Here is a 26,145-nt window from a genome sequence, read left to right on the forward strand (position 1 = left end):
GGAAAGTCCTAGATATTGCATTGTAAGTATAAAATTTTCCTTTTAAAATCAATTTTTCTAGATTAGAATGTCTTATATCAGCTTTGAAATAGTTCAATTCTTTCTATTTCTAAACTAGTATTGTTTTACTAAAACTCTCAAGAGATATAATGGCTTTTGAAAGGATGAAAAGACAACCTGGAGATGCTAGGGGAGAAACATGGAAAAAGCAAATTGCTCTATAAAATCAGAATAATACTTGTATCTCTAAAACCTCGCTGACCTCCGAATGGGGTATTTAAGACATTTTCAAGAAAACCAATATACATTTTAATTACCAGAAAACCAACATACTGATATTTTCAAGACATTTTAATTATCCATAGCATTAAGTTTATTTATTTATTTTAATGACTATCCATAGCATGTAACTAATTTGTCTTATGGTAGAAAAGCATCTCATTGGTCATTAGCACAAGCTTTCAAGTTAACTTTTAGGTTTTTTATGTGTGATCTATAATTAAACTTCACCTGCCATGTAGTTTAATCTTTTTGAAGTAACCATCTTTTTTTGGGTCTCTCCCAAACCACCTCAACCCTAATGGTTTGTTTGACGACTTTTTTGGTTTAATTTTCTGCTTTTACAAAACTATCACTTTCACATGCAAAACATTGAAAGATTGGATGGTCTTTATACTCTATCTCTAGCAGGAGATGTGGAAAATGTGTAAAAACTAATTAATTTAGTCATTGAAGTATATAATAACTTAGTTGGCTGTTAAATGAAGATGTTTTTTCTCCTTCCTTTTTGAGCAGGCATGTGTGGCTTTAGAGCTCTTCTTTATACTTCATATCTATGCAACCCTGTTACCAAAATAAACATACATCTTGTATTTATGATTATACATATATGCAGCACATTGTTTGTTCAAATTAAAACACGATCAATTGATAAAAGAATTCATTAGATGATAGCAAAGAGCAGAATAAGGAGACATAAAATCCTCACACGACAACCAATGAAGGACAATGACATACATTGTCTAATGAAGCTCTCCAATCCCCTTTAATAGATCTCCAATATGAAACTCTTGTAAATAAGCCTATATGCCGATAACCACACAGTAGCCAAAAAGATCAAGTGTCCCATAAATGGTGTGGTGGTAAAGGAGAAATTCTGATTGAAAACTCGGGCATCACACTGCAGTAATTAACATCACAACCATGCGATTATAGCACAATGCCAAAAGTTTACTGACTTCATTTTCTAATCAATTGTTTTATGTTGGGTTTTAATGTCAACATTTATTTCAGACCAGAATTCTTAGATTGCACTGCAAGAACTAGTCTAGACATGCTTTCAAAGCACTACTACCAAGCAGTTGGCGTTTGGGTTGTTTTCTTTGTTCCGGGAAGTGATGCTGACATGGAATTCTACAACGAGTTTATGCATTATCTGGAGGAAAAGCAGCGTGCTGCAGTTTCCAAGCTGGATGACAAGACCACCTTATTTCTTGTACCTCCATCAGTTTTCTCAGAGAAAGTGTTAAAGGTACCTGGTAAATTGAGCATATCTGGTGTTATTCTAAGGTTGGAATATCCTGGTTTAAACCAGGGTCCTATGCACATTGAAAGAGAAATGAAAAATGAAAGCCTATCATCTTCCTATAATGAGAATACGTTGTATCCAAATTCATCATTTCCATCACTACGCATACCTACAAACACTCAACCATCTAGTTCCGAATTGGGTAATTCCGGAATTAGCAATCTTTCATTTCTGGGAAACAAATTTGCAGCAGCTCCATTCGTATCGGATTCAGCTCGTTCTATGGCCAGCATGCCTGAGTCCTACGATGAAAGAAGTCGTGACTATCCTTCCATCCAGCCGCAAACATCTGGACCAAACTGGCCTTCTCACAATCAGCAAAACTTTATGCCTAATAGAACTTTACCTTCGCATCTATTGAGTGGTGCTGTTGAACCTATCATTGAGGAGCGTCAGCCCATGTTTAATGTGATCTCAAATCAACATTCCAGCGGAATTTCTGGTATTCCATTGAGTGGAAATAGCATGTCATCATATTCAGAAATAAGAAATTTTGATCCTTCAACCCCTGTGGGAGCCCTGCAACCAGAACAGCTTGCACAGCTAGCTGCATCTCTTCTTGAGCAGCAGAGGCAATCGGGAAGCTCTTTGAGCACATCGACAATGGGTGATCCCAGGCAGAACAGATTTAATGAGTCTGAAACATCATCCAGACCATCGTATGCTGTAGAAAACAACGCAGTGGCGAATTCTGAATTCTCAACAACTCAGTTTAGTCACGTTCTACAGTTGCAAAAGCAGCTACAGCAGATGCCAAATGTGCCTCAGATGTCACAGATGAGTCAAATAGAACAACAAAGAGAGGTTAATGGAAATCAGCAGCTGGCAGATAATAGCTTGCAGGAAGATGGAGAAGCAGATCCACAGAAACGTTTACAAGCAACACTACAGCTGGCTGCTGCTCTTCTTCAGCAAATCCAGCAAGGAAAAGGGAATTGAGAAATTGCCAGGATATCAGCTGTTGCTTTCAGATTTGGATCCCTACATCAATTGCACGGTATAACAGCTTGGGGGATTCATTTCTGTTCTTTTCCTAATTTAATGTCTTTAAAATGAGGCGAAATGGTTGTCATCGGAATGTTCAGATTTAAGAATAATGCCAGTGGTTTTTTAAGTAATGAGATTTCATCACAATGTAGTTCTTGGTTTTTCACAATCAGTTCTTGCTCCAGAATTGTTTGTCAATTCATTTGTTTGGTCGAATGAATACAACTTTAAATAGAGGAACGCCTAAAAATGGTTTTGAAAAATGTCTTATTATAGTTAGTGAAATTAGAGATTAGATTAAAACAATTACTTTTTTTTTTTAATATAATTTGGTAGAATGAATACAATTTAAAAATGAAGAACGCATAAGATCGGTTTTAAAATTTGTGTTTATAATAATGAAATAACAGATGGAATAGAATTTCTATGCTTTTTTTTTTTGGCTATGCTATGTAAAAGCTTAAATCATAATCGATAAGAAGGTTTTTGTTTTACTGCCATAATCTATAAAAGATTGATTGATGTGAGTGTAATAAATGCTATAATAAAGGGATTTATAAAAGAAGGGTTTATAAAGTTGTAATGTTTAATGGCAGTTATTAAGTATTTTAATTAAAAAAAATTATTTAAACACATTTTAATGGAAACAAGATATAAATTTAATTAAATATTCAATTGGAAGTAAATAAAATTTAGTCAATAATTATTATATTTAGAAATTGATTTCAAATATTTTCTATCATATTTGAACTTTATTATTTGATTATTTTAATTTATATTATTTGATATTAGTACGACTCTTTTTAATTATATACACTTTATTTATTTATTTGACGGAAACGACTTAGATATATATATATTGATATACGACACATTCATTTCTATATATAGAAAAACATAATGTCTCCTCCATATCCGACGACACAGATAGGTATTAGAATTAAACAAACTAATTAATTAATATAACCCAAATTTAATGATCCACATACTGATTATAATTAATATTTATAGTGAACATCTATTATATATATTTAAAATAAACTTCGCTACCACCTCATATTTTTTCCACAAGATAAATATTTTCTATCTCAGCAAAAAGCTGACATGTACCTCTTAATAGAGAGTTTTCTCTATTTAATTTCTAGTTTTTTTCCCCACAAATTCTATACATCATTCAGTCTTATACTATCTTCTATTTAAATATTATTTCATAACGTCTACTCAAAATTTTCTAAATTAATTCTACATTATTTCATAAAGTCACATTATTATTTATAACGTTTGTCCAATATCTTTCACATTATTTTAAAAAATCAATATGAAGTTTTATGTATCAATTGTCAAATGATTATTGATATAGTAGTTATATCAATAATTTATTCAATTTTATCAATCCAATTTATAAAAAAGAAGTATCCAACAATAATATATATTTAGCTTTATATCAATAATATATATTCAATTTTATCAATCTAATTTATAGAACATAAATATCAACAATAATATATATTTAGCTTTATATGAGTGTTATTATTGTGTCTTCGAGAGAGAATTGTTTTGACATATATTATTCTACTTCTTCAAATAATCTCTCCGATTAGTGGCTTGCAACCCAATTATTTTCAAAGAAGTAAATATAGTTGGAAAATTCTTATTATTATTATTATTATTATTATTATTATTATTATTATTTAGTATCTAATATTATGTATAACTATTAATGTGTCATGAGTTACAAATTAAAGTACAATTAATATATAATTTTTTACATACAAAACTAAAATGGAGTAATCAACCATTCTGATATGTTTTAATTGATCTCATCTACGATATGAAAATATATTGACTACTCAAAAGACAAAGAAGAATGTCCTATTCAGCTTTATATGAGTGTTATTATTGTGTCTTCGGGAGAAAACTATTTACTATTTATAGATAAAAGAATAATTTTTAATATTTAAATTCAAAAATTATTTGTTATTTTTTTTATGGAGATGATTTATGTTGTTAAATTTTTTAAAAATACTACCAATTTGAAGTTTCTATATCTATTTTACTTCTACTTAACCGTACATATGAGTTGCTTGTGATAATTCTCAGGTCATGTTGTATAGAAGTTTCATACTCAAAAAAATGGAATTTAGATTTGCCATATCTTTGACAAAATTAGAATGAAATGAATATCAAATGACAAAATCATTTTTATATTTTTCTAAAAATATTTTGAAAATAAATTTAGATTTGACAACACAATAAAAGAGCATGACTAATTTGATTTTGCGATAGATAATTATATATATTAATATTTATTAAAATACTTTTAATATTTTTTAACACTAAATATAATTTATGAATTTTGTTTGTAGGATGATAATCACTATGAATTTTTAATACTAAATATATGAATTAGTTGCAATTACGTTCTACAAAATATTTTACATATTCTCAAATGTGTATTTGTCAACTCATATATAATAAGTACTCAAATAAACTCACTTGAAAAAAATACTCTACAAACAAAATGAATAAATGATATTATTTTTGAAATTTTAAAATCTTATTTACAATATTGCTAATATGTTAAAGTCTATATATATTATATTATTTTTAAAATTTTAAAATTTTATTCACAATACTATTAATATATTAAAGTTTATATATCCCGTGTAATGCGTGGGTTATATTCTAGTTATATATTAGTATAGAGCGCAGAGAAAAATAAAAAGAAGAATGAAGCCCATGCAAATGAATGAGCTATAAAATTGGAAGTTATCTAAAAGGTTTTCATATGCAGTTATTGTTATTTGCATTAATACTAAATAGGTTAAATAGCACTAGGTCTTTTAAGTTAATTTCAGATAATATTTTAGTCTTTTATCTTTTTTTTTTTCCTTTTTGATTTGGTCATTTATTTTAATTTTAAGTGATAATTTGATCTTTTATGTTTTAAAATGTCAACAATATTATCTTTTTTTTTTTCAAAAATCCAATTTTTTTTTAAATAAAATCTATAAAATTAATTATCATCCTCAATATAACCGCAGATTCCAACAAATTCGTAACTTAAGTTTTTAAATAAACTCATATTTTCATTTCTAACAACATCAAATAAAGAATGAAAATATGAATTTATTTGAAGATTTGAGTTATGAATTTGATGAAATCTGTATTACATTAAAAAATATAATTAATTTTATGTGTTTTGTTTGAAAATTTTGATGAATTTTTTGAATTTTTTTTTAAAAAAGATAACATTGTTGACATTTTAAAACATAAAAGATCAAATTGTCACTTAAAATTAAAATAAAGGACTATACGGAAAGAAAAAAAATAAAGAATTAATACATTAACTGAAATTAAATTAAAGGACCACAAATACTATTTAACCTACTAAATATACTAAATATGAATCATACCTAGGCCAACAACATGTCAACAAAATCACAAAAACTTGACGATGCTTCTTATTTCATACACATAACAATTGGTTTACATAATAGCAGATATTTTAGTCAGAAAAGAATAATTCCTGACAATTAAATAATTAAATTAAATGATAAACAATTACATGTCAACAATTTGTTTCTTTATGTATCCATCTTCCAATATGCATCTCATTATATTTAGTGCTCTTACTCTGATTTCGCTTTCAACTAGGTATTAATTCTTGAAATACAAAACCGCAGTCGAGGTCCTCTTAATTTTTTAATATTTTTAATTATTATTATTATTATTATTATTATTATTATTGTTATTATTATTATTATTATTATTATTATTGTCCTTGTTTTGGTGTATAAAAATTTAATTAATACCACAATATTTTAGAATATGTTTTTATATTATTTATATACCAATAAACTATAATAATGAACATTTTAATTTCTTTTGCGAAATGAAGATATCTTTATATGTGAAATTGTCAGTTTTATACTTTCAAGACACAATTAATTAATTTTGTTTTTTTAAATTAATGTTGTGCATACTTTTGATTTCACTATTCAACGATGTATTTATGAAAATAATTAACATTCCATAGTTAATAATAATAATTTTTTTTGGATACATTAATATGAATAATTTTATGATATGATTATATTTATTCTCTCAATTTATTCTATTTATTAATATGTGCAAGAAAACCTTAAACAATAATTTAGAACACATAATAGAGATAGTAGTAACTTTATTGTTTAAATCAGAGACATTATCTTTCTATACAAAATGGAGAAACTCTTATTGATATTTTCCTTAACATTTAAGTTTACTGAATTTAACATTTAATACTTTGTAGCTTATACAAAATTTAAGAGTCTGTTGCATATCCTCAGCTACATATATGGAATCAAATGGAACATATGTGGCACAAAGGTAGTGAACTAATATCATTGATTGAAAATCATCCTCAAGACACGTAAAACTCAAACTACATTACAAGGTTGTTTCTGACACATGATCTGGTTGGTATGTGTAGATATGCAGTAGTTACAGGTGCAGACAAAGGCATTGGACTGGAGATAGTACAGCCACTTGCATCTTTAGGCATTGTGGTTGTCTTAACAGCAAGGAATGAGACAGGGGGAAGGGATGCCATAACAAAGCTCCACCAGTTATGTCTGTCAATCGATACAGACATAAAGGTATCAAGATAGTATCTCCTATGTTTATGTCTGTCAGTATATCTTTAAAGTCAACATAAGATTGAACAAATAATATTCTACAAATATATTTTTAAAAGCATGAGATTGTTGTCTCTCAGTGTTTAAAAGCACAAGTAATAAGCTTTTTTTTTTCTTTTTCTGTTGCTGTTTTTGGGTTCAAAATGAGTCAATTCCTAAATAATATAAACAACTCTATTGTTTTGTATCAGTAAACAGAAGTAACTAGTTTTGCACAGATTAATAATGCAGGAGCATCATGTGTAGAAGTAGACGAGGAGAGTCTACAGACCATGAATGTGGATCCTGCAACTTGGGTAAGCTCAAAATACTACTAAATTACCAGAATTTCTAACATGACACCTTTTATAACTTGTAGATGCAGTTGTCATGTAAGGTTGACAAGACCTTGTTTCAAGGAGTTATTACAGAAACTTACATGAAGGCAGATGAATGTTTAAATACCAATTACTATGGTGTAAAAAGAGTTACTATGGCTCTCCTTCCTCTGCTACAGTTATCATCTGCAAAGGTAAGGATAGTGAATCTCTCCTCCCTCAGGGGTGAGTTGAAGGTATATAGCCGAAATTCAGCTGCATAAGAAACATCATCTTCAAAGCTAAATGTAAATATCTTTTACAGATAATATGCTCAATATGTTTTGTATTAGTGCGAAAAGAAAGAACACATTGACATGCCTAAGAAATACAACATGATGAAAATTGATGAAACATCACGGTATTGCAGAGGATTCCAAATGGGAGGCTAAGAAATGAACTTGGGAGTGTGTGGATGAACTGTCTGAAGAGAAAATAGATGACATAGTGAAGAAATTTCTGTATGAATTCAAAGGAAATAATCTTGAAGCTAATGGGTGGTGCATGATGCTTCCAGCATACAGCATCCCAAAGGCTAGTCTCTGCCTACACGAGAGTTCTTGCCAAGAAAAATCCTGACATGCTCATAAACTGTGTTCATCCTGGCTTTTTAAGCACTGATCTAAACTGGCATAAAGGCACAATAATAGCACAGGAGGGTGCTAGAGGTCCAGTCATGCTGACCCTTTTACCAGATGAAGGACCTACAGGTTGCTATTTTGATCGCACTGAATTAGCAGCATTTTGAAGAGTGATGCTGCATTATAATGAGACAAGTTTAACCACAAGTCAGTGTGAATTCTTACATTGTTAAGATCGAGTTAAGTGATGACAATATATATGAATAGCTAGACTAATGTCTATATTCCTCAAGATTCTGGATTAAAATTGTGATTCCAAATTTGATAATGTTGTTGTGTGGCTCGTTTAGACATGTCTCTTGGAGAAGAAACCCTTTCAATTTCTCATAAAAATAGAAAGCTCCATTACTCAAAAGAAATAAAAAAAACTACAATGATTTTAGGTGTATAAAGGGCACACATTTGTAAAATTGGTGAAATGTATGCCTTTGTACAACATTGAAAATGATAGTACAAATCATGAATGGGGACCAATAATATACTTTAACCAAATATTTAAAAGCACGTCGACCAGATTACATGACAAGATACATAGCAGCTGTAACTTTTATTTTCTTTAAATTCACAGAACAAAAACATTTCCCTCAAGGAAATAAATCCTGAAGATCCACGATATCAGCAAGGACACCGGCTGCGGTCGTGTCGTTTCCAGCTCCAGCACCTTGAATAACCAGAGGTAGGTCACTATAGCATCGGGTGTATACTTCCAACTGTCATTTGCATCAACATACAAAATGTTCATTATTGCTCCAGAAAATCCGAACTTGTACTGTATGGCAAAGCATATAAATTGAGAATGAAAGCATATTGTGCCATGTCAAGCCTCTACAATGGAAAATAATCCTAATCTATTCTATCCTACTTTCTATTTAAGAAACTTCACTCCACTTTTGCCACGTGGCATGTGCTCAAAGACGTACTACTTTGCCGCTAAAAGACACTCTCGGTCCTTTTTAACATCTCCTCTCACTGTTTTTCAGTTTTTATCATTCATTAATTTTCTTTTCACATTTGAACATATCTACTCTCACTATCTCTGTCTTTTCATATTAGAACATTCTATCATATGATGAGAATTATTCTTCTAGTTCTTGAACCACTTGAGAGATCATTTTGAAGTTTAGTTTTCAGTTTTAGACATCAAAGCTCAATCAGTTATTTGATTAGACAAGTGAGATCCTGCTGTAATTTTGAAAGGATTTTGTATGTATATGTTGTCCTAATTGAACAAAAGTGCTCCAGCCAATTAAACATGAAATACACAGATATATGAAGAAGACCAAGAGGGTCAAATAGAACGAAAGCAGAACAAAATAGTACTCTGGATAGAATGTTGTGGCTGCTATCAACAAGGGGAGAAATCTATGCAAGAAAAACAAGAGGGAAATGGTTAGCAAGTATTAAGATGCTTGACACAGAGTTATCCATTAACAAGTAATATATACAAAATGTTGCTACTTTGCAGCTTTAACCACAAAGACAGCAATGGGAAGCATATTTGGTCATCAAATACAAGCAACAATTCTGAGCTAACTCTGTTATAAAAAAATAATTTTCTCACACAGCTTTTAGATGTATTTTGATTATGAGCCAATTCTGAGCTAACTCACTATTATCAGAAATTGATTATGTCTATTTACAACATGTGTAAAAACAAAAATATCCCGTGCGAACAGAGGTATCTTACTAATTAAATATACACAAACCAAAAGCGAGAAAATAAAAGAAGCTTACCACATTATCACTTCCTCTTAATCTTCCTAAAGGAGAATTCTTCGGAAGCTCTTGAATACCGACTTCACACCTAGGAAAAGGAGAAAACTATATGTGTTGAGGTATGACACAAATGCTAGATTGAACACAAAATACAAAAGGGAGGAAAAAGAAGATACCTTGGGCCCTCAATGACACAGACATATCGCAGAACATTTCCATTTGAAGCTGCCTTCTCAACTCTCTCTTGAATATCTTTGTCCAGCAGCGAGAGTCCACGGCCCAAAAAGTCTTCAACAGTCATTACATCAGGCCCCATTTCTCTGGGATACAAGCTCTCAATCTGTGAAATGCATATAAATTATTAACATAGGGGGAAAATAAGCTAAATATAGGAAAGGTGGGACAGAGAAGTAGAATGTGAAAAATGCCAAACACACCTGAATGTTTTCCATATTAATCCGATGTCCAAGTATTCGGGCAAGAATCAAAGCCTGTTCTGACATTGGCCCAAAAAGCAGAAAGTTTGTATTAGATCATTTTAAATTCATAATATAATACACTCAACTTCATTCAAAAGTAGTGCAGAAAGTCCCATGATAAGAAATCGTCAACTAAAAAGTTGATAAACTCCAATATCACAACTTTGGAAATGAAATTGAAGCCCCATTAGCCGCAAACAGTGCAAGAATTTTGCTAACTTGAGCCAATGGAACAGATTTGTGAGTTTTTCGATAAAGCGGAACAGCTATAAAACTAAACTTTGCAGAGAAAAAAAAGATATTAATGGACCTTTCTAGCAACATCCATTCCACTAAGATCGTCACGTGGATCTGCAACAAGATAGTACACATAAATAATCCAATCGTGCTTAAAGGTAAGTTATCATAAACTAACAATAAAATTTAGCAAATGAAGCAAACTCAATACATTTTCAAAAGTAGCAGTCATTAGTCAATAACCTGGTTCAGTGTACCCCAGACTTTTAGCAGCTCTAACAACTTCACTCAGTGGCTTTCCATCTTCAACCTCACTCATTACATACCCCAATGTTCCTAGTAAAAGTATGCAACATAAAATCCAATATCAACATACAATAACAATACCTTAAATTTATGTGGAAGATTACCATGAATAGATGATCAGGCATAAAAAATAATATCAAGAAGATAAAATCATACAATGATGAAAGATGTTATACCACTCAGACTTCCAATAATGCGATGAACAGGATCACCAGAAGAGATTATGCGATTCAGGGATGCTATCACAGGAAGACCAGCACCTACCTTTAAAAACATCACAACCAGATCAGTCATAACTCATAGCTCCTCAATCACTGATATTTCAATATTCAAATAAAGTCAAATAAGTTTTTGATAGGCACAGTTTCCTATTAGAATTTCACTTCCATTAATTGACAACCTAACAAATATACATGGCCCATTTGCTATCAAGACAAATTTGAGAAATTGATCACTGAACAAGCAATTGTACAATTAACTGATTCCGAGGAGAGAGTTGATTTAAGCATGAATACATCATTGAAAAAATTGTCAGAAAGTAAACCGGTATATTATATAATTCTTAGAATTTGGGTTGGGCCTTACACACAAAACCAACTTGTAGGGTTAGGACTACCCACCACTTATAAACACTTCGTTAGACCTTATCTCTAAACAACGCCACATGTGCTATCATAGATCATATCTCTAACCAAACCATTGACCTCTACATCTGTCTCAATAGTTTCTTCTCTTTGGCTATCCTACGTCAATTGGGCTACCCTCCATTTAATCTACTCTCCTTACTATGGAATCTAAGGGTCTCCTTGAACATATCTAAACCACAAAAAAAAAATCTGTAACAACTAATATTCAACGAGAATAGCAAATTGAAAACATTCCTCCATCTGAAGTTTACAAATTTTTAAATCATGTGTTTTATACTTTAACGTAACCATAATAGACATATTGCTGCATGCATAAATCCCACTTTAAGGACATAGTTTCCATTGGAAAACACAGTTCCAGGCTCCTAAATTGAAAATTTCAAAATTTAGAGAAGTTACTTATGTGCTTTGTGGTGTGGCTTTCCAACTTTGTTAATAGGATTGTAAGGGGCTAAGGATGAAGACATGTACATTTTGTATCAAATATCAATAGTTTCTGAAAAGCTCGGAATTTTTTTACAGGATTTCTCATCCGAAATATTCATTGCCACTATTGCAAACAATTTCTTCCATATTTCAAAAACAACGGATGAGACAAACAGGCGGCAGAATCAAACATGTATAGAGTGACTCTGAGAACATGCATAACATACATTTACAGAAACATACATTTTTATTCCATAAGAACATACTAAAAGTAAAATGATTTTCTAAAATCCTAAAAGAAAGAAAATATGATAATATCATTCATACATTTCAAAATTAAATCAAAATTCATATATTGGATCCTTTTTCTTCTGAATTGGATTTCGGGTTTCCCATGTTTTCATATATGCATGAGTATTATTGAGTAAAATACACTCCTCAAATTCAATATCTTTCCCTCCTTATTTCTAGATGAAGATGACATTATACCAAGTTCTTTTAATGGGAGAGTTTAGTTGAGTTATAGATCCATACAACACATCCAGAACTTATACAGGCTCTAATTTGGTTACTCTGAGATTAGAGTTAAAGACAGAAGTATAACTAATCAATAACATTCTAGAAACAAATTTGCAGTTTGTATTCCTCGTTATTGAAAACCCATACTTTCACAACTATTTTTATACAGTCCCATCTCATCGCAATAACATGTAGATACATCTGTAATCTAGTTGAGGCAAGAATTAACATCACTTACAGTTGACTCGTGACGGATACGACGTGGATATGCCATAAGTTTTTCAAAATCTTCCTGTTCCATGTAAGAGTAATTATTTAAATGAGGCAAGCGCAACAATAGAATAAAGAAACAAAGTAAAGCGGAAGAAAATAAAACCTTATTTTTATTTGATAGAATAGAATAATTATTGTGAAACTTTCTTTTAGGGAAAAGTCGAATTAACCCCCTTTAATTTAGGGCCGTGTGCACTTTGGTCTCAAAACTTTGAAACAAGACATGCCCTAAACTTTTTAACATGCACATTCCATCCTTTTTTTATTTTTTATTTTCTGTCAAATGCTAACAGAAAAAGCAACATTCAGATCATGTGACCATTTTTGTATCAAACTTTGAGATTGGAAAAGTCTACTTCAACGAGGGTCATATCATTAGAGCATTTTAGTGTCAAAGCCTCAAAAACATGATATCAGAATGAGGATTTCTGTTAAATAGTTTAACAGAAATTCAAATGGAAAGAGAAAATTCCATATATTATAAAGTTTAGGGATCATGTTGCATGATTTTTATCTTTAAGATCAAAATGAGCATGACCATAAACAGGATTTTTCTACTTGACAAAAATTATGTATTTCCTGCCCTCCTATTTCAACAATTATTATCAAACACTTCTGATGATCTTACCATTGTAGATGTAAGAGGCTTTTTATTTGCCATTACAACACAACAACCCAAATCAACCACTTGTTTTAGCACCACAATAGTGTCAGAGCTAGCAGTGCTATCTACAAAGGCCAAACCTACAATGAAAAATTCAGCCATAATGTCTGTCTAAGTGATTGCATACAATGAAATTTTTATCTTTATTAGGATTTGCTTGAAATCAATCACATTAAGCAGGTGGTGCGCGGCATAATAAAAATTCAACACACCTGTCTTTGTACCAAGTTGAGATGCAATCTCTAAAATCTTTTTTTCCGATTCCGGATGCACAAATACCTGGCATTGCCCTTAAAATGACAATGAAAGAGTAAGCATATAAGAAACCACACAAACATTCATATCACCACCAAGTCAAGTTAGGAATATTGGCATAGATAGATATCTACCAAAATCACCAAGTTTTGACAGCGATTCACCACCATGCTTGAGCCGACAAAGTTCTAACAAGAAGCTATCATCAAACCCCTTATTCAACAAATCATCAACAACCACCAGAGATTTACTATCACCAACTCCCACAACTCTCAAGCAGAGTCCCTGTCAAGCAAAATAACAAACAAAACAAAAACACTTCAAATTTTATGAACAAATTTTCCATCAATGTCATAAAATGATCACACTTTACAGTGATCAAACCTAGATGAATTTAAGGTTAGCAAATGAACTCCAAACAATAACCCCATAACAACATAAAAAGGTCTAGAAGAGAAATGGGTCATCAGAAAGCATCATAAAGTTTTCATTTTTAATCTAAAGCAAAGATTTTGATACTAAATTGGTAGTGAAGAAAAGGGAAAATAAAACAGAATAATGAAAATCGAGAACATGTGAAGGTAAAGGGGTGTGACAGTTACCTGTGAAGAGTGAAGAGAACGGCATGAGACAATGTGTTGGAGAAGTTGAGAACCAACTCCTCCACAACCCATAAGAATGAGAGGAATAGTCTTCATTTTGTAAAAGAAAAATAAAATTTGGGAATTGAATTATAGGGCTTTTCTGTAATGGAAGAAGCACTTTGTGTTTGTGACAATGTAAGCAGTAAAGCGGAATGTGTGTGTGAGTGTTCAAGTTAGAAATTTTGATTTCATTTCATTACATATAGCATTTGACTCTTCACAATAAAAATAATCGATATTTTTTATTCACAGAAAATTAATATTTTTATTAGTTTTTTTTATATCTAAACTCGAAATTTCTTTTTTAAATTTCTTTCGATTATTGTAGTTCAAATCAATGCGAGAGTATAAAAAGTGAATAATAAGACATCACTTTTTAATCTAGTGGTTATAAATTAATAAATTTCTTTGTAAGATATGCTGAAAAAAAAAGTATTTATCTTAGATATTAAGGTAAGTAGGTAAGTTTTCTATAACAGATTAATTTTTATGTATTATCCATGTAGGCTATATTTCATTCAATCAAATTACATTGTTCTTTTTCAAAATAAAATTATAAAATATTTATTATATTGGATTTTTTATCATCAATTCGATATATTATGATGATGAATATTATTTGAAAACTAATATTGTTACAACTAACGATATTTAAAAGACAAATTTTAATAAAAAAAAACATATTTAAATGATTAATTAAAAATATAACAATCTTAAAAATTAAAACTCTTGAAAAGAACTTCCCGGGTTGAGGAATTAGATTTGAGAGTTGCATGTCACTAATTGTATGCCACAAATCTTTGAGTATGTAAGGCTGGCCTATGGGTCAAATTAGTAAAGCTAGGACTTTAGGCTTCTAAAAAAATATATTTTCATGTATACTTAGGCCTCAAAAAATAAAAATACTTTTCATGCAGAAAAAAAATATTTAAATTGTTAGTATTAAAAAGTCACTATTTCATTTTTTTTAATTAAAGCCTTAATTTAAAGTTTGTTTTAGACTTCCATAATATTATGTTGACTTTTTGGGTATGAATCCTCTACGTTCAAATCATTTCTCTGTTATTAGATAATGTAGAAAATAAGTATGGTTGCTCCATTCAAATGTGGATGATGTACAAAGAGTCCATACATGTAATAATAACCTATGTTAGTTAAGTTCTCAAACTCTTTAAAAAAAAACTTACCAAGTAAAGAGTTATTTAAAGTTTCTATTAATGATATTTTTGTTCACTTTCAAAAGGAACTTATCATTTCAAGATGCTTCTCACTATAGTAGGTCTATCGCTCTATTAGTTATATATGTCTACTTACCACATATTCCTTCTAGTCTTGAATATAAAAAACAGTTTGGTCAATGAAAGTCGATGTATTTAATCCAAAATTTAGACTAAATACATTAAATTTTGTTGATTCATTTTATCTTATACGTGAGATAGATGGAGTATTTATTAACAAAACTATCTATTTTCAGAGAGATTGAGTAGCATGATTAGGAGCATTCTCCATCCAAGTTCTAGTGCCAAACTTTTTGTCATTCCTACCAAATTATGAGCCTTTACATTATGGTGCCTACTAATGTGGATAACAAACACATTCTCATACTAGTGCTTAAGAGACTTACAGTATCTATTGTCACAAGAGCAGAATTGGAATTTATGCATTTAACAACAACAAATACATTAGATGACATCTCAAAATTCTGATCTAGTTTGAGACATCTCAAAATTTAAAACAAATGGACCAATGATCAAGTGTCTTAGTTCCATAAGCATCTAAGAGCAAGAGAACGAACAAAGAACATTAACTCAAAAGCCGAAGATGACAGCAGTATTGAAGAATGAAGAATACCAGAACACAACCTAAAACAATGAGATGACAGAACATATTGCTTGAACTAGAGTAAGCAAAAGCAGTAGAATTGCAGCTGCAAAAGATGTTATTTTCCAAGGAGTACTGAGGTAGTCATGCATGAAAACCGCCTTATATTTATGAAAAGGATTCTCATAAAAGCGATTCAATTTTGTGCAAAGCGAAACATAACTGCTGCTGACATTCTCCTGAACAACATTAAGGCAAAGATTGTTAATCATCTTAGCAACAGCATTGCTATCACCCAATGTGTTAGTCATTATTCCCTCGTCGACAAGTGTATCAACATCTTGAGTAGTATCAATCAAGAAATCCAATAGTATTATGTAATCAGTTATGTAAGTCTGAAATGGATAATGGCATTGCTCAAATGCAATCACATTCCTAATTAATGTCTCAGTCCAATGACAAACTTCAAATCTTGGTATTGTAAGAACACCTTTTGCAAATTGTAAATCAAGTACACTTTGGTAACCTTGACCAACATGAAGCTTAACACCTGCTTCAACTAACCGGCTTGCACTATATAGATGCTTAACTGTTTGTTTTCCCCTCTTTGGTAACCTATCAGGTGGTAAGTAAAATACCCTTAGAAGATCAGTGAGATTATGTAATTGCATGCTAACTTGATCAGGCTTCATTATATATTGTTGATAGTGTTTATGAAAATAGTGTAAAGTGAAGTTGCTATTATTTGCTTCATTAGGTAAAATACTATGCAAGAAATGGACTCTAAAATAGTGAAAAGCAACATCGAAAAAAGACGAAACCTCGCTGCTAGGTTCTGTTAGGTTGAACAAGTCTTCAAGAACAAACCAAGGAAGCTGATTTTCAAGTAATATCAGATCAAGCTTCACATCACACCTCAACCATGGTTTGGCCAATAAAGGATCTTCTTGAGGCCACTCGAGCGATCGAATAAAATACTCGATTATGAAACAAGCATCGGTTAAAATAATCTTTACGAAATCATCGCCTGTTTGTTCAATTGTTTCTGAGTAACAACATCTAATGATTTCTTCTGATTTTTTGATGTATCCTATTAAATCACCTAAACCCTTTTGAGTTCTTTCAAGGAAACTCTTGAGATACTTCAATTTGAGATCTTCCATTGAGACTAACCTCTTGTCACCATAGTGAAATGGACCAATGGAAACAATGGCTGGAGTATAGGCTTGTTCATTGAGTTTCCGAAGTTTTTGAGGTACTTTGTATATACAACAATTTGAGACTAAGGGAAGTTCAATACTTTGTAGCATGGTTTCCATGCGAATTATCAAATCTCTATTTTCTTCATTTTCCCTTTGAATAAAACCATTTTGTTGTAACTCCATTTCCTTCATTACTACACTTTTTAAAATTACAAAACTACAAAGTATGCAACACTACAATTATAGCAAAGTAAGATACCCTAGAAAAAAAACGGTTTGAAATATATTACAGAAAAAAAAAGAGCAACAACAAAGGAAGAGAAAGAAGGAGGAAAGGAAAGAGAGAACCTGAAGCATGAAGATTTTGTTAATAAATAATGTAAGAATAATGGGGATTTGGAAATATCATAAACAAAACAACATACTCAGCCTCACAATTTGTCAGGAAGTTCAAGTATACTTGTTTAATGCTTCAAGTCAACCAACAAGTCTTTCTCTAATTCTCAAAATAACAGTGTTATTTGATCATTTCATAGGAAAATATATAAATAAAAAACGAATACTACTTTTATTGATTTATCTAATTTAGACGTTGACATATTATAAATATCATAAATACATAATAAAAAATATTTTAATAGAAATAATTTAAATAATATTAATTTAATAATATTATTAAAAAAGTGCATAAATTAATTACGAAAAATTAGAATTTTTAATTTAGTCACTTTAAAACTATCACTTTGAAGAGTAAAATCATATATATGTATAAAGTCATTTGTCTAAAAAAATTAATTCAGACGAATTAAGTTAAAAAAATGAAACTAAAATTCTACCTAAAATATGAAACTACAAAAATCTAATTAAAAACTCAGTTAAACTAAAAAATTTACAATCTAATCTAATTAAAAAGTAAATAAAAATGTAATAAAAAAAAGAAGTAAGTAAAAAAAATACGAAAAACACAATGCAAGTGTTGTAGCCACAACACAACATTGGTCATGCACTTGGCAAATCGCACCACAAACGTACAACTTTATCGCAGATCCCACTTTCGTAAAAAGGAAACTGGTTTGGTCTAAACTAACTGTAGCCGTTCGATCTGAATCTAACGGTACACATCACGCGTGTGTACTTATGACACGTTCAATCTGCGACACGCACTCACTTTCTCTTTCCTCCTCCTCCTCTCTCTCCCCTGCGACTCCCGGTGGTCGAGAAACCCCAACCACCTCCAAAACACCGTCGTTTCAATTTCCGAACGTTACTGCTCACGCGCGTTTTTCCATCGTTCGTAAGTTAATCGCTTTCCTCGAGCTTATCGTTTTTTTCTGTAAGTTAGGGTTCCTAATTTTTCATGTTAATTTAATTTGTGCAAAAACGTTTCTTCAATGAATTGCCTATGGGTTAAGCTTCATTCTTGTTATTGTAAGCTACAGTTATATGTATTAGGAACTTTGTTGATTTTTGTAGATTTTTTTATTGGAATTATTTTTTTCCTTTCCTTTTTACTAGTTTTTGCAGTTACTGTTACTTATAGATTGTCATTTATTTTACACTTACTTGATCATGTCATGTTAGTGAAACCAAGTGATTTGGCTCGAGTGGTAGTTAAAGAAAGAATCGATCGGGAGAACTTAAGTCCGAATCCTAGTTGAGACGATTTTTGGCTAGGTTTTACTTACCACCCGGCCAAACTCCGGATTACTAAGGCTTCATTCGCAACCAGAGGGTTTAAAAAAAGTCATGTTAGTGAGATAATAATTTAATGTGTGATTCCCTGTTGGTTTTAAACTGCAATTTAAACGCACAGAAGACTGGGCTATAGTCAGACAGAATAATTTAATGTAGTTTCATAGTATAAGCTTAATTTGTTTTTTTTTTTTTTGTAATCTGAACAAGTTCTTTTTTTTGGTAATTCAGAAGTTATTTTTCTTTGTTTTGTTATATTTCATTTATTCATTACTAAGAATTAATAATATAAAGGATACAATGATTGAACACATCCACAGAGTGTCTAAACGTGGCATTTATATAATGAAGTTTTTAGCAGTCTATAGGGACCATTTTTTTACTTTATGTATTGCATTTTCCAATTTTGAATTTACTTGGAGCTCAGGCAACTTAGATGGCACCTACTTACTATTTTATAGGGTTAGAGTATACGATCCATGGTCAGTACATTTACCAATGAATCAGACACACAATAACATAGCAGTATAAATTGTCTCAAATGGATGTTCACGTGATAAATGTTGAAGACGAGAGTGATCATCAAGCTAGGGCAGATGATGGGGATACAGAACCTAGTGATGGTGAAATTAATAATGCTGAAAGCTTTGGATTTTATGTTGAGGATGGGATTTCTGAGCCATATTTGGGTATGGAATTTGATTCAGAAGATGTTGCCAAGACTTTCTACGATGAGTACGCGAAACACATGGGTTTCAGCTCTAAAGTTGGTTCACGTACTCGCTCTAAAGCTGATGGGCCAAATATGTATGTGGAGTTTGTGTGTGGAAGGGAAGGTTTAAAAAAAAGGTTTAATGACAGTTGTGATGCAATGATTAGGATTGAGCTAAAGGATCAAAATAAATGGGTTGTAACCAAATTGGTGAAGGAACATAGTCATTCAATGGTGAATTCCAGCAAGACACAAAACCTGCATCCACGTAAGCATTTTTCCAGTGTTGGAAGGACTATGCCTGAAACTTATCAAGGAGTTGGACTTGTTCCAAGTGGTGTCCTGTATGTATCTATGGATGGGAATCACATTTCTAATCAGAATACTTGTGGGATGCTGAATATTCATGCTGCCAATGTCGCGGAACCAAGTCAGCCTGTTAAAAATGCCACATTGATGAATTATACTACTAGGGCGCCTTTCCAAAACAGAACATTAGGGAAGGATGCTCATAATCTGCTGGAGTATTTTAAGAAAATGCAGGCTGAGAATCCTGGTTTCTTCTATGCTATACAACTCGATGAAGACAATCATATGTCTAATGTCTTTTGGGCAGATGCCCGATCCAGGACAGCTTACAGTCATTTTGGTGATGCAGTTCATCTAGACACCACATACAGAGTTAACCAGTACAAAGTGCCATTTGCTCCTTTTACTGGAGTGAACCATCATGGTCAGACGGTTTTGTTTGGTTGTGCACTTCTTTTGGACGATTCCGAGGCTTCTTTATTGTGGCTCTTCAAGACATTTCTCACAGCAATGAATGCCCGACAACCTGTCTCTATAACTACTGATCAAGACAGAGCTATACAGGCAGCAGCTTCACAAGTTTTCCCACAAGCTCGTCACTGTATTAACATGTGGCATGTCTTGAGAGAAGGCCAGGAAAAGTTGGCCCATGTATGTCTAGCGCATCCAAATTTTCAGGGTGAACTTTATAATTCTATCAACCTGACAGAAACCATTGAGGAGTTTGAGTCATCTTGGAATTCTATCCTTGATAAATATGAACTCAGAAGAAATGACTGGCTTCAGTCATTGTATAATGCTCGTGCTCAATGGGTTCCAGCATATTTCCGTGATTCATTTTTTGCTGCAATATCTCCTAATCAAGGATTTGGTGGTTCTTTTTTTTATGGTTATGTCAACCCATTGATGACATTGCCGTTGTTCTTTAGGCAGTATGAAAGAGCTGTAGAGAGCTGGATTGAAAAGGAAATAGAAGCAGACTTTGAGACAATTTGCACAACACCAGATTTGAAGACACCTTCACCAATGGAGAAACAGGCTGCTAACCTCTATACAAAAAAAATATTTCTGAAGTTTCAGGAAGAGCTAGTCGAAACTTTTGTTTATACTGCAAATATAATTGAAGGAGATGAGGTAAATAGCACATTCAAGGTTGCGAAATTTGAGGATGTCCACAAGGCATACATTGTTGCATTTAACCATGCTGAATTGAGAGCTAGCTGTAGTTGCCAAATGTTTGAGTATTCAGGCATTCTTTGCAGGCATATCTTAACTGTTTTCACTATGACAAATGTACTTACATTACCATCTCATTACATCTTAAAACGGTGGACAAGAAATGCAAAGAGTAGTGCCGGATTGGATGAACGTACTGCTGAATTACATGGAAAGGAGTCTCTGACATCGAGGTACAGCAATCTATGCAGGGAAGCCATCAGATATGCTGAGGAAGGGGCAGTAACTGTTGAAACTTTTAATGCTGCAATGACTGGTCTTAAAGATGGTGGAAAGAAGGTTGCTGCAATGAAAAGAAGTGTTGCCAAAGCTACACCTAATAATCAGGCCAGTGGGACTACTTATAATGACAAAAAAACTACCAATTCAACTTTGGATACAACTCCTCTTTTGTGGCCTCGACAAGATGAAGTAACAAGGAGGTTTAATCTTAATGATTCTGGTGGTCCAGTTCAATCAGTTGCTGACCTAAATTTTCCACGAATGGCCCCGGTGTCTCTTCATCGAGATGATGTTCCATCTGGAAATATGGTACTTGGAAAACGAACCTTTTTGCTTCTGTTTCTGTTGTTCAATGGAATTAATTTGATCCGTGATTTCTTTCATGTAGGTGGTTCTTCCATGCCTAAAATCAATGACATGGGTAATGGAGAACAAAAACTCAAGTCCACAGAATAAAGTAGCTGTAATCAATCTGAAGGTATGCTCATATTATCCTCAACTAAGGAAAAGTAAATTTCTGTATTCTTCATTTAGCTTAGCTTTAAAGTTGGTCCAGATTTTAGTGCTTTATTTGCTTGTTTATACATATCTTCTGTAGCCTTTCAGTTGGAAAAGTGCTTTTCTTTTGCCCTCTCATATCATATTGTTACCAGTGAGGAAATTTAATCCTTTAACATACTCCAAGTACCATATTGCAGTTGCAAGATTATAGTCGGACTCCATCAAAAGAATCTGAGGTTAAGTTTCAGCTCTCAAGAGTTTCTTTGGAACCAATGCTGAAGTCTATGGCCTACATCAGTGAACAGCTCTCAAGACCAGCAAATAAGGTTGCTGTAATAAATCTCAAGGTATGTGATTTTATTTTCTAAACCTGTCATTCAAATATATTTACTTTTAAAAACTTTTGTGCATAACAGTTCTAGTACTAGAAAAGCACAATCTTTGAACATCTGTGGTCAAATTTCCTCTGAAGCAACGTTCTTGATAATAAGTTGATATAGAGGTTGAGAAAGATGTACTTGTGTTGATTATCATTTACAATTCGAATATTTATGATGAGTAGTCCCTGATAATTGCTATTGATTCTGTTGCTAAAGAAGATAATATAATACACTAAATTTTCAATATATGAAGAGGGAACCCAACTTGTAAATTATAAGTGGCTGGTGGTGTCGTTGGGATTAACATGGGAACACACCTTGACAATGGGATTAACAATTTAAAAGATCCTTACGAGAAGCATATTCTCATTCGTTAGTTAGAAAAAAAATTATTCAACTTCTTGGTTTCATCAAGCCTTACAGAATATGGCTATTTCCTAATAAAGACAAATAAACTTTTGGGTTAAATATGTTCGAGACATAAGAAACTCAATAAGCATTAAATGCCGCTATTCCCAACTATTTCTTTTTTTATTTTCAACAACGGGAAATAAGTGGAGGACTAAACTTCATAGAAAACTTTAGTAGGGACAAAACTGAGGAGGGTATTTTATAAGGACTAAAAAGAAATTTAACCCTAACTTTTAATATCTTGTTAGACACAAAGCATGATCTTTTTTATACTAATATCCTCATATTGTTTTTAGTATCCTATGATCAAGTGGGACGTGGCATTTTGACTTTGAAGCTTTTTGAGTAAATTGTCGGCTAAGTGGAGCAGTAACTTGATACAATGTGGCCGCCTTACTTTTTTTCTCTTGGTTGCATAATTCTTTGTGGAAATAGTCAAATATGTTTACTTACGTTATGGCTCAATAATGGATCTCTACTGTCAAGCTATCAAAATCATATGATTCTCAATTTAAATCATACAACTTGATCCGATGCACATATGTAATGATGATATATGTTTCAGAGGGTGAATTAGAATCCTACCAGAATTGATATGGTATTGCGTTAAATGGTGTAATTTGATCCTTTCTATTTTGAATGATTCTTATGACCCTGAAATTTGAAACCACAATTACAATTTTTTTAAGGTAGGTTTGTGATGGATCCAAGTATCCAACCTTGACGGTTGACCTGATAAAGCCCCTTGAATTTGAATTTCCATTTCAAATACTACCCAGATTCTTATGGAAATTTATTGAAGGCACCAGATAACAATTTTTTTTTCCCAATCACTGGGACGTTCCTTAAAGAGATGTGCCCTTTCGTAATCCATCAACTTTGTTGTGTTTTCTTCCTTTTTATATTTACTGCATCATGTAAGAACTTAGTTTACTTATGAATTATGAAATAAAATTGATTTAATGATTCATGGTTTGTCTTAGTTCCAGGTAGCCAAATATTGTGTTACTGCACTTTTTCTTTAATCATATATTTTTAGATATATGATATAGTTTTTTTGTGAAGTTGTTGTTCAGTTTGATATTGTATCTTACCATTGCAGTTCTCATTCACAGTTTGGAATCACAAGCATTATTTATTAGTTCTCACTGACCCCCAATGCTCCTTCCCTCCCTTAAAGAATGAAATAAAGATATCGATAAAAACAAATGTTGATAACTTGTCACTAATTATATCACATCTCTTTCTGTAGCATATTATACCTCTGTCTTATTATTTGATTATCTTTCTCTTGACTTTGATCTATTTTTTGATTGCTGGATTAAACATGTAAATATTTCAGCTTCAAGATGCGGATACAACGTCCGGTGAGTCTGAAGTAAAGTTTCAGGTGTCCAGGGATACATTGGGTGCCATGCTACGATCAATGGCCTATATCCGTGAGCAACTATCTCATGCTGTAAGTCTCTTGTTCATTATCTTGTTTTACAGGATTCATGGGTCATAAAATTAAAATCATTATAATGAGTGAATCACTATTTTGGTCCTCGAAATTGTAGGGGCCATGCAATTTGGACTCCCAAATTTACGAAATGGCAGTTTAGTTATTCAAATTGAAGTCTGACAATCAATTCAGTTCCTCCGTCAATCAATTTTGATGAATCTAGATTGCAAATAGAGATCAATGGAAGCCTTAAACAAATTTTTGGATACATGCTCCAACTGAACATTCCCTAGACGTGCTAACTAAGCATTTTTGTCTTTATTGGATGAAAGAGAGACTGAATTGATTCGCGACCTTCAATTTCAGGGACTACTTTGTAGTTTCCTAAATTTGGAGATTGAATTGTCTGACCTCTACAATTTTGAGAACCAAAATGGTAAGAGTCAAATATGTTTTAGATCCGATGAAGTTACGACCTTACAGGAAGATAAGAGACACTTTTGAAGTAAATAATCATCTACCATTTGTGGAAATAATGAAATGCATCATCCCTAACTAGCATTTCATCTTCTCTTCATCACAATAGCTCACTTCATGAGTCTCACATCTTCTTATTAGTTAGCTAAAATGAATACATATTTTAGAAAATAAAAACATAAATGTTTTCACAAGTTAAATAGACTCTTATGTTTGCATTGAAGTTTTTTTGCACTCCTAGTTGAAAAGATTTTGTGCACGTGAAAGAAATTTGACTGCAAACTAGGACAAGCCAATGCTTTCTTAAAAATATAGTATTGACCATCCACCTTTATGACAACAGGTTTAAGTTAGTTTTCAGTATGCTGATTTAATAATTGTGGTAAAAGGTTTCAATGTCTATAATTGTATGTGACAAATATGCAATGTATTTGATGATCGACTTGGTATATATTCACTTTGAGTTCAATTTACATTAATTTAACCGAAAATTTGTGTCATTACAGGGGATTATTTTCTTTGTTGATATTGATATCCATTTAAATGTTAAAATTTGGCAGGGCGAGGCGCAATCAGAACCTCTGTTGAAAAAGCATAGGAAGTAAAGCATCAAATTTTGCTGTCTTATTAATGGACGTGCAATGATCATTGAATACAAAAAAACATAGAAATTAGTGTGGTTAGCTTCTTTTTCCAAGTTTGTTCTCTAACATATACACTATATATCCCAGGCACTAGCTTTATTTTAGATTTGCTCCCTTCATCCTCTTTTTTGGTCCAACACCCACCCATTCACCTTACAACCACAAATGATGTATAGGGTTTATGAATTTGGATCTAAGAAAGGTAAATAGTGTGTTTTCTCCACTTTTGCTATTTAAAAACACTCAATATTTTTTGATAGTGCACATCTTGATAACACAAATTGTTTGAAAGTACACTTAAACAAAAAAAAAATAGCTATTGCTTTGGATGCATGCATCCGAATGGATATTGGGGTAAAACTGTTAAATAAGCCCCAAACTTTTGAGTTACACGTCATAAGCTCCCTGCTATGTCTCTTAATTATGGGTTTTTTATTGAGAGAATTTTTTTGGTGATTACTCGTCCAACTCTTAATGTTTTTTTTTTTTTTTTGATTTTTTGGCTTTTTATTAGATCCTACCTTCCAATAGTGGATTTACTTTTAACCCTTAGCCTGCTACTTCATTATTTATTGTAGACATAGGTGAAGGGGTTTGTGGCCTCATATTTTTTTGAGAAAAAATTGATATTTAGAACATATTTTTTGAGATTTTTTTTTTGGAAAAAATTTATTGTA

At 31.9% G+C, this 26,145-nt stretch overlaps 5 protein-coding genes across 9 annotated transcripts in view; 3 read left to right on the forward strand and 2 right to left on the reverse strand.

Moving 5' to 3' along the window:
* Nucleotides 1–2,744, forward strand: part of LOC101488881 (flowering time control protein FPA) — a 10,134-nt gene extending 7,390 nt beyond the window's left edge. Inside the window, exons 4-5 of the mRNA XM_004501932.4 lie at nucleotides 1–22; nucleotides 1,294–2,744. Of these exons, the coding sequence (XP_004501989.1) occupies nucleotides 1–22; nucleotides 1,294–2,527 (1,256 nt within the window). The 3' untranslated portion in view covers nucleotides 2,528–2,744. The remainder of the gene's footprint in view (nucleotides 23–1,293) is intronic.
* Nucleotides 2,745–6,874: 4,130 nt separating this feature from the next.
* On the forward strand, nucleotides 6,875–8,559 carry LOC101509417 (salutaridine reductase-like). Its single transcript, XM_073368833.1, has 3 exons — nucleotides 6,875–7,215; nucleotides 7,473–7,550; nucleotides 7,613–8,559. Exons 1-3 carry the CDS (start codon nucleotides 7,042–7,044, stop codon nucleotides 7,832–7,834), a joined length of 474 nt encoding a protein of 157 aa, XP_073224934.1. The 5' UTR covers nucleotides 6,875–7,041; the 3' UTR covers nucleotides 7,835–8,559.
* A 51-nt stretch (nucleotides 8,560–8,610) lies between these two features.
* Nucleotides 8,611–14,600, reverse strand: LOC101489205 (uncharacterized). 2 transcript variants are annotated; one of them, XM_004501934.4, is made up of 13 exons: nucleotides 14,376–14,600; nucleotides 13,908–14,058; nucleotides 13,731–13,808; nucleotides 13,483–13,598; nucleotides 12,820–12,873; nucleotides 11,166–11,253; nucleotides 10,927–11,019; nucleotides 10,757–10,797; nucleotides 10,405–10,458; nucleotides 10,144–10,307; nucleotides 9,986–10,055; nucleotides 9,572–9,613; nucleotides 8,611–8,961 (listed from the first exon to the last, which is right to left on the reverse strand). In XM_004501934.4, exons 1-13 carry the CDS (start codon nucleotides 14,469–14,471, stop codon nucleotides 8,836–8,838), a joined length of 1,173 nt encoding a protein of 390 aa, XP_004501991.1. In that variant the 5' UTR covers nucleotides 14,472–14,600; the 3' UTR covers nucleotides 8,611–8,835. The 2 variants fall into 2 exon arrangements, with proteins under 2 accessions (XP_004501991.1, XP_004501992.1); XM_004501935.4 differs by lacking the exon at nucleotides 9,572–9,613 and having other exon boundaries at nucleotides 14,376–14,599.
* Nucleotides 14,601–16,049: 1,449 nt separating this feature from the next.
* Nucleotides 16,050–17,956, reverse strand: LOC101489963 (UPF0481 protein At3g47200-like). The gene has a single exon (XM_004501936.4). It carries the CDS (start codon nucleotides 17,630–17,632, stop codon nucleotides 16,280–16,282), a length of 1,353 nt encoding a protein of 450 aa, XP_004501993.1. The 5' UTR covers nucleotides 17,633–17,956; the 3' UTR covers nucleotides 16,050–16,279.
* Nucleotides 17,957–18,434: 478 nt separating this feature from the next.
* Nucleotides 18,435–25,727, forward strand: LOC101490296 (protein FAR1-RELATED SEQUENCE 3-like). Of its 4 annotated transcripts, XR_003472954.2 has the most exons (7): nucleotides 18,436–18,734; nucleotides 19,594–21,920; nucleotides 22,000–22,089; nucleotides 22,310–22,459; nucleotides 24,246–24,362; nucleotides 24,463–24,783; nucleotides 25,385–25,727. XR_003472954.2 is itself a non-coding variant. In XM_012716303.3 (6 exons), exons 2-6 carry the CDS (start codon nucleotides 19,674–19,676, stop codon nucleotides 25,427–25,429), a joined length of 2,649 nt encoding a protein of 882 aa, XP_012571757.1. In that variant the 5' UTR covers nucleotides 18,436–18,773; nucleotides 19,594–19,673; the 3' UTR covers nucleotides 25,430–25,727. The 4 variants fall into 4 exon arrangements, 2 of the variants coding, with proteins under 2 accessions (XP_012571757.1, XP_004501994.1); XR_012163233.1 differs by lacking the exons at nucleotides 24,463–24,783; nucleotides 25,385–25,727 and adding an exon at nucleotides 23,200–23,501 and having other exon boundaries at nucleotides 18,435–18,734; XM_012716303.3 differs by lacking the exon at nucleotides 24,463–24,783 and having other exon boundaries at nucleotides 18,436–18,773.
* The last annotated feature ends 418 nt before the right edge of the window (nucleotides 25,728–26,145 follow it).

This window comes from Cicer arietinum, chromosome 5 (genome assembly GCF_000331145.2).
Source record: "Cicer arietinum cultivar CDC Frontier isolate Library 1 chromosome 5, Cicar.CDCFrontier_v2.0, whole genome shotgun sequence".
NCBI lineage: Eukaryota > Viridiplantae > Streptophyta > Magnoliopsida > Fabales > Fabaceae > Cicer > Cicer arietinum.

What these genes read in the sequence shown, in the direction of transcription:
- LOC101489205 (XM_004501934.4), bottom strand. Translation starts at nt 14,471, where the DNA reads ATGAAGACTATTCCTCTCATTCTTATGGGTTGTGGAGGAGTTGGTTCT. An exon ending in GTTCTCTTCACTCTTCACAG is followed by an intron (nt 14,059 to 14,375) that starts GTAACTGTCACA and finishes TTTGCTTGACAG; the next exon opens with GGACTCTGCTTGAGAGTTGT. An exon ending in GCCACAACATTCTATCCAGA is followed by an intron (nt 8,962 to 9,571) that starts GTACTATTTTGT and finishes TGCAAATGACAG; the next exon opens with TTGGAAGTATACACCCGATG.
- LOC101490296 (XM_012716303.3), top strand. Translation starts at nt 19,674, where the DNA reads ATGGATGTTCACGTGATAAATGTTGAAGACGAGAGTGATCATCAAGCT. An exon ending in TTGCTGTAATAAATCTCAAG is followed by an intron (nt 22,460 to 24,245) that starts GTATGTGATTTT and finishes TAAATATTTCAG; the next exon opens with CTTCAAGATGCGGATACAAC. An exon ending in GTGAGCAACTATCTCATGCT is followed by an intron (nt 24,363 to 25,384) that starts GTAAGTCTCTTG and finishes AAAATTTGGCAG; the next exon opens with GGCGAGGCGCAATCAGAACC.
- LOC101489963 (XM_004501936.4), bottom strand. Translation starts at nt 17,632, where the DNA reads ATGAAGGAAATGGAGTTACAACAAAATGGTTTTATTCAAAGGGAAAAT.
- LOC101509417 (XM_073368833.1), top strand. Translation starts at nt 7,042, where the DNA reads ATGTGTAGATATGCAGTAGTTACAGGTGCAGACAAAGGCATTGGACTG. An exon ending in CAATCGATACAGACATAAAG is followed by an intron (nt 7,216 to 7,472) that starts GTATCAAGATAG and finishes AGTTTTGCACAG; the next exon opens with ATTAATAATGCAGGAGCATC. An exon ending in ATGTGGATCCTGCAACTTGG is followed by an intron (nt 7,551 to 7,612) that starts GTAAGCTCAAAA and finishes TATAACTTGTAG; the next exon opens with ATGCAGTTGTCATGTAAGGT.